The 9,988-nt window shown below is 33.7% G+C and overlaps 1 protein-coding gene across 1 annotated transcript; it reads left to right on the plus strand.

Annotated features, from left to right (window-relative positions):
• The first annotated feature begins 1,696 nt into the window (after positions 1–1,696).
• On the plus strand, positions 1,697–8,886 carry LOC134269511 (uncharacterized). Its single transcript, XM_062751716.1, has 4 exons — positions 1,697–1,749; positions 5,901–7,248; positions 7,419–7,569; positions 8,311–8,886. The coding sequence occupies exons 1-4, from the start codon at positions 1,727–1,729 to the stop codon at positions 8,862–8,864; spliced, it is 2,076 nt and encodes a 691-aa protein (XP_062607700.1). The 5' UTR covers positions 1,697–1,726; the 3' UTR covers positions 8,865–8,886.
• Positions 8,887–9,988: the final 1,102 nt, after the last annotated feature.

Raw genomic sequence — 9,988 nt, forward strand, 5'->3', positions numbered from 1 at the left:
ATTTAAAAAAAGGGAATCGTCAGAATAGTAAAATAATTTTAAGAGTTCCTTAAAAATTTAAAACAATTTATTAATTTACATCAATTAAATGATTTCGGTACGATGTTATGTTTGACTAACCGTGCCAACATTATTCTAGAGCCGTAGTTCTATAGAAAAGACATTTTTAAATATATTTGTAAAATAATTAAATGTACTTTTTAATTCAATTACCAATTTTTCCGTTACATAAAGTGTGAAAACAATTTATTTGTCTTTGTTTCTTCATACGTAAAGGGTCCGGCGAGGGTCTAGGGGATAATTGATTTTGCAAGGTAAAGCCCTTATTAAGTGCTCTAACTTTTAGAATTGAAAGACGGTAGAATTGAATGATTAAGGTTTCAGTTAGAGAAAATTTATACGTTTGGATTTATCGATAATCACAGATCTTACTGTGTCGGCAAATGTTTAAAAAATGAGACACACTCATAAAATTTGAACCGTTACTGTGTCGGAAAAATTTTACTGTGATAGAACCAACACAGTAAAACAGCTCATGTAGAACCCTGTAATTAAAAAAAAATCAATCGGGGTTAGAAATGAATTTTTAATTGTTTTTCCATTCTCTATAGTTATTTTAACTTTCGACCATGCCATTTCTTGATATCCTCGGTATTTAATGTTTTACCTTAGAAAATTGCTTTTCCCCCAAAATTCACCTAGAGATCCTTTTCTACTCTGAAGTTCTTTGAATTAATTTCAGAGTATTTGATACAGAGTCGATATACGAGGTAAGGAAATTGTGTCTTATTATGAGTCGGGTACCTTGAACCTCCTATTTTAGTTAAAATTATTATCTTGTTAGGTTGCTCATTTTTTTTAAATCTTCATCTTGCTTTTTATAACACTTCTCTCTATTTCTCGCTGCATATCCTGTACATTTAAAGAACTCGGTTCACTTTCTATTATATTTGGCCCTGAGAATTTCCAAAAATTATGTTTAAACTGAATCAAAACTATATAGTGGAAATAAATGTTGGATATATGCTAGCTTAAAATATATATCAAAAATTTGAGAATGTGTCCCCGATTAACTATTTAATGGGGGTCAAAACATGCATGGAATGCGTATTTCCGGAAAAATCGTTAAAATTCAACTACTTAAAAGCATTTTGCAATAGGTGCCCATCATACCACCACTTTGAAATTTTCTCAGTTGAAACAATGGTTTAAAAGCATTCTTTATGCAAAAAATTGAGATGGTGATATTGTGGGCACCATGTTTAAGTTAACAAAACACGTTTTAATAAGTTGACGAATTTCAGGGCAATCAGACGTAATTGGACTAAATTGTGTCAGTAGCCAATTTTTGAGTAACTTCTCTCAATCATTTGGCGAAAAGGGGAATTTTAGTTTCATACCTTGTTTATTCTCAGAAATAAGGACGATACATGCCCGCATTGTCGTTTTCTGTGTGACCCCCCCCCCCACCTCCATACCATCTAAATACGCAATATAGCAAAAGTAATATAGGCAATATCTTTAAAATAGATTTATTCTCCTATTTATAAAGTTCAATATTGCATATTTTTTAATTGTCTGTTTGGATAATCATAAAGATATAAAATCATTAAAAAAAAAAACATGAAATTTTACTACTTTCACTTTCGCGTCGTTGTAACCAGGCAACTGTACATAGTCTGGGAATATTTCATGCAGAGATAACAGAGTTCCGAGAATGTGACGCATGCAGTCATACAGTTTTTACAGGTGAGTAAAAAAAACATTCCTTTTGCTTGAAATTAGGCCTAAATGAAGATTTTGTGTATGTGGAGAAACAATCTGTTATAATTACTTGAATCGCCAGCTCAGTTTTGTTCAGTTTTATCTGAACAGATCACGATCATATATTTTGCATGTCAAACGATTGAGCAGTACTATGTACAAGTTATTTGAATCAATGCAAAACAAAACAAAAAATAAACGGTGCTTAAAATGTATAATTGTTTGTTTAATTTTATGAACTAGGAAATGTACACAATTTCATTTCTTTATAGGTATAATATAATAACATGTACATAAAGGCCTAGAGGTAAAGGGCTGAAGTAAAAGTCTTTAGAACTAGGCTGTTTTGGGTTCCAACCAAGTGTTGGCTTGGCTCTTGGTTATAAATCATCTGATGTATGTTATATGAATACCGTCCCGTCATGTGTTTTCGTGGTATATGCGTTTTCGTGGTATTTTTTATTTTTAGGAATAATCCCACAATGCGAGATCGGAATGACGTCATATTTGCTATTAATAAAAGGGAACCCTGTGCATGTTCTATGACCACATGTTAAACCTTTTTGCCTTTGCCAAAATAAAATATAGCGAGTGAGTTATGCATAGTTCGCAAATTTGACAATTTGCGTAATATCCGTTTATTCGTCGTGTTTTGAACTTGAATATCAAACTTACAAACAAATAGCCAGCGATCCTGCATATCATCGTCTGTTAACTATCCATACAGCTTCCGGTCATGTGACAATAATTTGGAATTTCCCACTTTTGATATTTTTTCTACGGTGATCTAGTAACGTCATTTTTTATATAATTTTCAAAGAAAATATGGGGGGTGTTAAAAAGTTATATGCTGAAAAAAATATTATGCCATTGATAATTTATTAAATTAAACATTTCATTTCTTTAAGTATGCATTGAATTTATATTTAAAAACATGAAACATTCAAATAAAGCTTTACAAAATTATTTATAGGCCACTCTTGAGAAAGATAATTTTTTTTTTACATTATTTAGCAATACAGCTTAGGCTTACAGATAGATGTGGTCTTAATTAACAACAAATAAATTTCCATGTCAAATAATGTAATCATTTTGTCAATTAACTAGTATTTTTGACACTGTAAAATTTATAAGGATTTTCCCCGACTAGGTTTCCATAGTTTACTTGTTTAATAAATACCACGAAAACATATGACATAGCAAAAAAATCGAAAGAGCAACTATGCAAGAATTCAATGACCCTCTGAACAAATAATAAATGATATGTGAGTTAAAATCATTTTATAATAAGGAGAATTATTGTTTGTATGTGTGATAAATCACAAACATCTCAATTATTCAGTCTTGAAGCAATTTATTACAAATTAACCGTAATGCCACGAAAACTCATGATTCGAGGGTACATGTATTTAAGTTTCCAGTCATTGGATGCATTCATGGATAAGTGAATAAGCATAGCTAAAAAAGGCCTATCATTTTATTGATTATTTCATTTATGTCTATGATTATTTAGATGTGCAGTCGACTTGGGTGAAATATGACGTCATAATCATTTTACGTTATAAAACAAGGTCACGCACTTTCTCTGGTAAAGAGCATCTATAGGTCTAGATCACAGGCACCTGACGTTACTTTTTTTCTTTTAATAGAAAAATAGACACATACCTAATAATAATTATTATGTATGTGTATAATTTTTCATTAAAAGAAAAATAAGTAGCGTCAGGTGCCTGTGGTCTAAATGCATAGCATTTTAATTTTAAAATAAGAAGGCCATTATTTGAGGTAACCCAACATAACACTTTTTTCTTGTTCATTCTTAAAATATTTGTATTCTGTTTTTACCGGCCGCCAGGAGGCTGTTGGTTATATGATATGAAAGTTCGAAGTCGCTGTGCGTGTCTGCGGAGTTAAAACAATTTAAATAAAAAATATTTAACATCAATATAATAGTATATTAAAAAGAGCGTCTAAATGTTTAACAAGAACGCTCAATAAACGTAAAATTAATTCATTTTTATAAAAAATGAGGCAAATATTTCACCCAATCCTGATTGAGAAACTTAGACATGTCTGAGGTGCGGAGAAAATAAGGACATGTGCTGGGCATGGTCTAAAGCAAAGACCGCGTTATATGTATATTACACAATTTTACTTTCTCCATTTAAACAGGATTTGCTGTACTTATTTATTTTAAAATAACGTGTACACATGTACATATATAAACATTTCAAAAATATGATTAAATGTTAATTCATCGAAAGACCTAGCAGGCTACAGAATATTACGAGATTTGGTCCTTAGCAGACGAGGATAATGCACGTTTTACAATGTGCCAAGAATTTTCCCGCTACAACTCAAAGAAAATGTAGTGGCGGATCTATAAGGAGCCCCAAATATTTGTTGCGTTTTTATTAAATTAAAACTACACTGCATATCTAGTTGTAGATTACAGTAAACTTTAGTTTTAAACTTTTAATGTAAATGCCTCTTAATTATAAAGACCCGAGGTTTGTTGACGCAGAGGACCAGGGGTACTTTTCTAATATATAGTTATATTGTAAAACTGAACATGCATTATATAATTAAGAAAATCATGCAATGTCGTGCACAAGCGTTTAATGTCACGATGATATATATCAACAGATAAATAAAAGATATTTTAAAAACAGATCACCATTTCAGATTTTTATAGTTGATTCATAAAAGGAACAATAATTATTAATTGGTTTGCGGCTGATTTTTGACGCTTGCGTCAATATATGTTTCTTGTTTCTTATTCTCGCAAATCTTGCTCAAAGATATACACTACGACCGAATACAAATTGCCGTGATCCACTGGTTACATTCTCTAAAACGTGCGTTTTCATTGGTTGATTAGATCCCGCCCACTATAGATGAAAATTGTTGTGATTATGAAACGTTCTTCAGATAAAGTCAAAGTATTCAAGCCGATCTAAAATGTTGACTGCCAAGCAGACAATATATGCTTCACAAATGTGTAATGTACAGATTTGAAGATAAAAGAATACTGAATAAACAATTTGCACCAGTAGTTTCAGTGAAAATTTCTGAGTCTGTTTCATGATCCTAGAGCCTGGACATCTGATAAACAGATACAAACAAATTGACAACTCCAGTAATTATTGTAACGCACACCCAGCTGATACTGAAACACTTGTTAGGCTATTGAAAAAAAATATAAACATTGTATGTGTCCGTAGCTGGTAAAACACGTGCAACATCGGAATTATTCAATTAAAGGTCTGCAGTATTATTGTCACAATTGTTAGAATTACCATGTTTCAAAAGAGTGCCAGTGCATGCCCATTTTAACGGTCGTCATGACAATAAATAAGCGGGAAAAAATATAAATCGATTTCACCGTGTTTTTTTTCTGAAGTGGAGATTTTCCCGTAACGATGGAATGATTTTTTTTCCCCGAATTTCACACATTTTTCAATTAGTTTAAAATCAGTGATAAACATCGTACATACTTGCAATATAAAACAATGGCGGGGGGGGGGGGGGGGGGGGTCAATCGCGTAAATATATGCCCCGGGCAGTAACCTGCCAATCCCAGTACAAAGTTTTATTTCCATTTATCAACACTCACAATAATCTCATAAAATATTGCATGTACATTATCCCACTTTCTCGCCAAGAGAAAATGTTAACATAGAAAGCACAGTTTTCCCTAATTTCTATTTTTCTTGAAAACATTCCATATTTGAGAATGAGGGCGGACCTTTAAAAATGTACCGATAAGATTCCTTGTTGGATTTAGCTATTGGTCGTCGGTTAGATTCTAGTATATATGATACATCATGATCATCCGCTAATTTCTGAGATGTCGCATCTCTTGTTTATTGATGAGGGTTCTTTTTCAAGTGGAATTAAAAAATTAATTAACCCATATTTTTCTAGGAAAAGAATCAAGTTTGTATGAAGGGCATATCTCGCTAAGATAATATTCCGCCTACAATTTGTCTGTTTTTCATGTTTTTCCCCTGAGTGCTATTTGGTTTATCAAAATATTGTAAATAGGGCATATTCCCGCTTATACCAGTAGGGTAAAAGAAAATGTTGAATTAATAAATTGAATTAATATTGATAATTTTATTTCTTTTTAATAGAATGCCACGGACAAGGAAACGATATTTCCATTGTATTCTCTGTCAAAAAAGAACAAAACCCACAGACAGGCGAAAAATAACAAGAGAACAAAAACGAATATTACAAAGGCACATTTTCTCTGTTACTGATGACGATGTTTTATGCAGTAACTGTCGCATAAAATGCAACAAAAATCTTAAAAAGAAAACACAACGTAAAGAAGTCACACATGCAGGAAATGACAAAAACTTCTCTCCACCTCATGAAAGCATTTCAACTTCCAAATATGTCAGAAGCCCTCCATCTGTTACGCTTCCCTTTCCATCAACTTCTACCAGCCACTCTAGTTGTTTTATTTGTCGGAAGCCTGGACCAAAGTTAGTGGCAGTACCCGCAAGTGCAAGGAATTCTGTTTTCTTGCAACGAAAAATTCTTATTCCTTATGGAACCAGATGTTGTGCAAAGCACATTTTGAACGATAATTTAACTGCCGAGTCTCTTGAGGAAATATCTGTCATTTCTCAAGCCTCTAATGTTAACAGAAGTTCAATAACTGATATTCTGTTGTATATGAGAGAAGTTGCTTTGAAAAATAAAGCCTCAAGAATCGATTTTGACAACGAAGAAAACTTTTCTGATCAGCAATATGTCCGTCTAACTGGACTTAACAGAGCTTCGTTTCTTGATTTATTATCCCATATTGATGGCAAAATAAATCGCACACCTGTGCGAAGTCAAAAAAATAGCCTTGGAATTTTCCTTATGAAAATGAGGTCTGGATTAAGCAATGACGTATTATCTTCAATTTTCAATATATCTAAGGCAAGCATTCGAAGGGCTATTTCAGCAGTAAGAAGTGCGTTAATGGAGAGTTTTGTTCCACAAAACATCGGCTTCTCTCACGTATCTCGGCAAGAAGTCATCAACCGACATACGCGTCCACTTGCTGAATCTTTGTTCGGAGGAACCGGTACACAAGCCCTGCTTGTCATAGATGGAACATACATCTTCATCCAGAAGAGCATGAATTTCACCTTTCAACGAAAAAGTTATAGTCTGCACAAAGGTCGACCATTGGTTAAACCCATGGTAATTGTTTCTACCAGTGGATACTACATCTCCGTTTTAGGACCTTATCTTGCACGAAACAGCGATGCTACAATATTAAATCATATAATGAAGACAAACAGAGAAGATGTTTTAAACTGGATGGAAGAAGATGATATTTTCATTGTGGACCGGGGATTCCGAGATTCCATAGAATACCTCGAAGAGCTTGGAATTAAAGCATGTATGCCCTCCTTCATGAAAAAAGGAGAGAAACAGTTATCGACACAGGACGCCAATACAAGCCGCTTAGTTACGAAGGTATTTTTTGCATTGAAAATAAAATATTTTTTAAATAAAATTATCTATTTAAAATTCAATCAAACTCAAGTGTAAATTCAGAGAAGGAATTATAATTTTAACAATACGTAGTTATCAATGTCATCATTTTAATGTATTATTTCAAATACGTGTAGTATCATTTTCACTAGATACGATGGGTCGTTGAATCTTCAAATGCACGGATTAAGAGATGGAAGTTCCTCGATCGCATACTACCCACCAGCCAAGTACCATACATCGGCGATTACATCAAGATCGTGTGCTCGATCTCCAATAAATATTATCCACCGCTGTCCACAGGTTTGTTTCAAAAATAACCCCCCCCCCTCAAAAAAAAATCTGAAAGTATAATTATGAATATTAAAGATGACTATGATTCAGAGGCGTAGTCACAAACTTAAAAGTGGGGGGGCTCAACTTCAGAAATTCTTTGACAAGCAAAAGAAAAAAAAAAAAAAAGCCAAACTTAAAAGTGGGGAGGCTCAACTCCAGAAATTCTTTGACAAGCAAAAAAAAAAGAAAAAAAAAAAGCCAAACTTAAAAGTGGGGGGGGCTCAACTCCAGAAATTCTTTGACAAGCAAAAAAAAAGGGAATGTTGCCCCAACTCGAAAATCCTATTTCGTGGGGGGGGGGGGGGGGGGGGGGGGGCCAACTTTTTTTCAAAGGCAAGTTACTTTCAAATCCAATTATACAAGGCTCAAAAAGTGGGGGGGGGGGGGGGTCCTTTCAATGAAGATTTCGTATAGTAAAGGTAATGCTGGGGTTAATTAGCTGTGATTTGGTTCTTCTTTAAAAAGTGGGGGGGGGGGGGCACAGACATACTCTTGCCCCCCCAGATACGAAAGTGGGGGGGGGGGCTAGTGCCCCCGCTGCCCCCCCTGTGACTACGCCTATGATGATTACAATGTTTCAAGTCACTATACATGTATTATTAATAAAAAAAATATTCTATTAAAAGTAGATAGTTCGATCTACTGATAATAATACATGTACTACATGTGCAGGACATTTTGAAAAATAATTAAAATATTTACACACAGGTGATGCTAATGAAGATCTTGCCACAGCCTCTAAAATGAAATACCTGTCAGCTCAAGTCAACCATTTAAAGGAAGAGGTTGAATCCCAAAAGCTTAACTCTCGAACTGCAGTGTGGAGACAAGCAGGTGAAATTGAGAACTTCCCACGCCTAGATGAGGATGACATAAGAAACATCACTTGCGGGACCTATCAACTTAAGCTATGTAAAAGCTATGCCGAGGAACATTTTCATGGCGGGGCAGATATCATGGTTCACAAGGATGACTCTCATCTTGTAAGAGTCAAGATTCAAAGCAGACATGTTTCTGCTAGGTCATATCTTCTATGGATTCGTTATAACGAGTCTAACATAACTGCATGGTATTGCAAATGCAGGTCCGGTGCACGCGTGGTTGGAGTTTGTGCTCATGTTGCAGCAGCCATATGGTTTCTTGCTCTGGGCAGATACAAGGAGTCACTCCGCCCGGTTTGTGACTGGGGACAATTTGTTGATGATGCGAGTGTAATTCCGGACACAATTGACGAATCAGAGGAGGAGGGTGTGGAGGAATAATTAGAATGGACAAAGATTTAAATTGCAGATCAAAAATTTTAATATACATGTATAAAGCATATTTTAACATGCAAAAATTCACAGAAATATAATAAATCTATTTTATGTGTGTCCTCTACCACGGTATAGCTATTTAAAAAAAAATAGCAGATTCATTAGTTATATTTTTACAAAGAAAAAAATCACAGTTATATAAAGAATATATAAATGTGTGTGTGTAATCTTAGATGAAATTGTGAATATCTTAAATTCTTTCACTTTTACAAACTGAATTTACGGAAATGCATGACTGTGTTAAACATGTACATGTAGTGAATCATTAACTTGGTCCAATTGTTGTAAATATATATACATTTGTTATCGTTAAAGAAATTTTGTTTTTTTGTTTACACCATTTTATAATCAAATAAGGTTTATTTTCAAATAAATCGGTTTATGTTATGTTGCCTTGGTCTGCCAGTAGAGTTTTAAGATAAATAAATTTATATTCAACAATGGAGGCTGTTTTATGCTTACTATGTATGTGTATCAAATGAATGACGTCGAGTCTAACACGACGTCAAAAAGGTTATGTCATGTAATGACCAAGCCATTTTCTAGATGTTATATTTCTTTTATTAAAAATATTAAAAGCAATTGATGACAATTTTCTGAAAGCCCATATTCTAAAGTAATAAAATAAATAAGAAATAGTTAGTTTTCTCTCAGGGCAAAAAATGATATAAAGTGAACCAAGTTCTTTAAAAGAAAAAATCGACGTTGGAACGATAAAGAAACCCCACTGTTAAATGGCCAGTGTGCCGAATAAATGTCTAAATTTGACGAGTTTTCCCGGTATTTGCTATGATCTTTAAATGAGTTAAAAAATGTTAGGTAAAAATATATAAAACCAAATTAACATTCAATCACTATTATTTAACTCCTACAAAAAATGAACATCCTTGCATGATATATTACATGTAACCTAAATTGTTACAATTTTTAAATCTGCCCAGCTATTATCAGCGGACCATATCCTGGACATGGAAGTTATGAATGTTTCATAAATATGATTCCTTCTTGGCTGATTCCGTTATGCTCCAAACAGACCTTGGATGTGTTTGGAAGATTGCCACGATTCTGTT

This window comes from Saccostrea cucullata, unplaced genomic scaffold, assembly GCF_032062105.1.
Source record: "Saccostrea cucullata isolate Sc308-1 unplaced genomic scaffold, CSIRO_AGI_Scuc_v1 ctg1372, whole genome shotgun sequence".
NCBI lineage: Eukaryota > Metazoa > Mollusca > Bivalvia > Ostreida > Ostreidae > Saccostrea > Saccostrea cuccullata.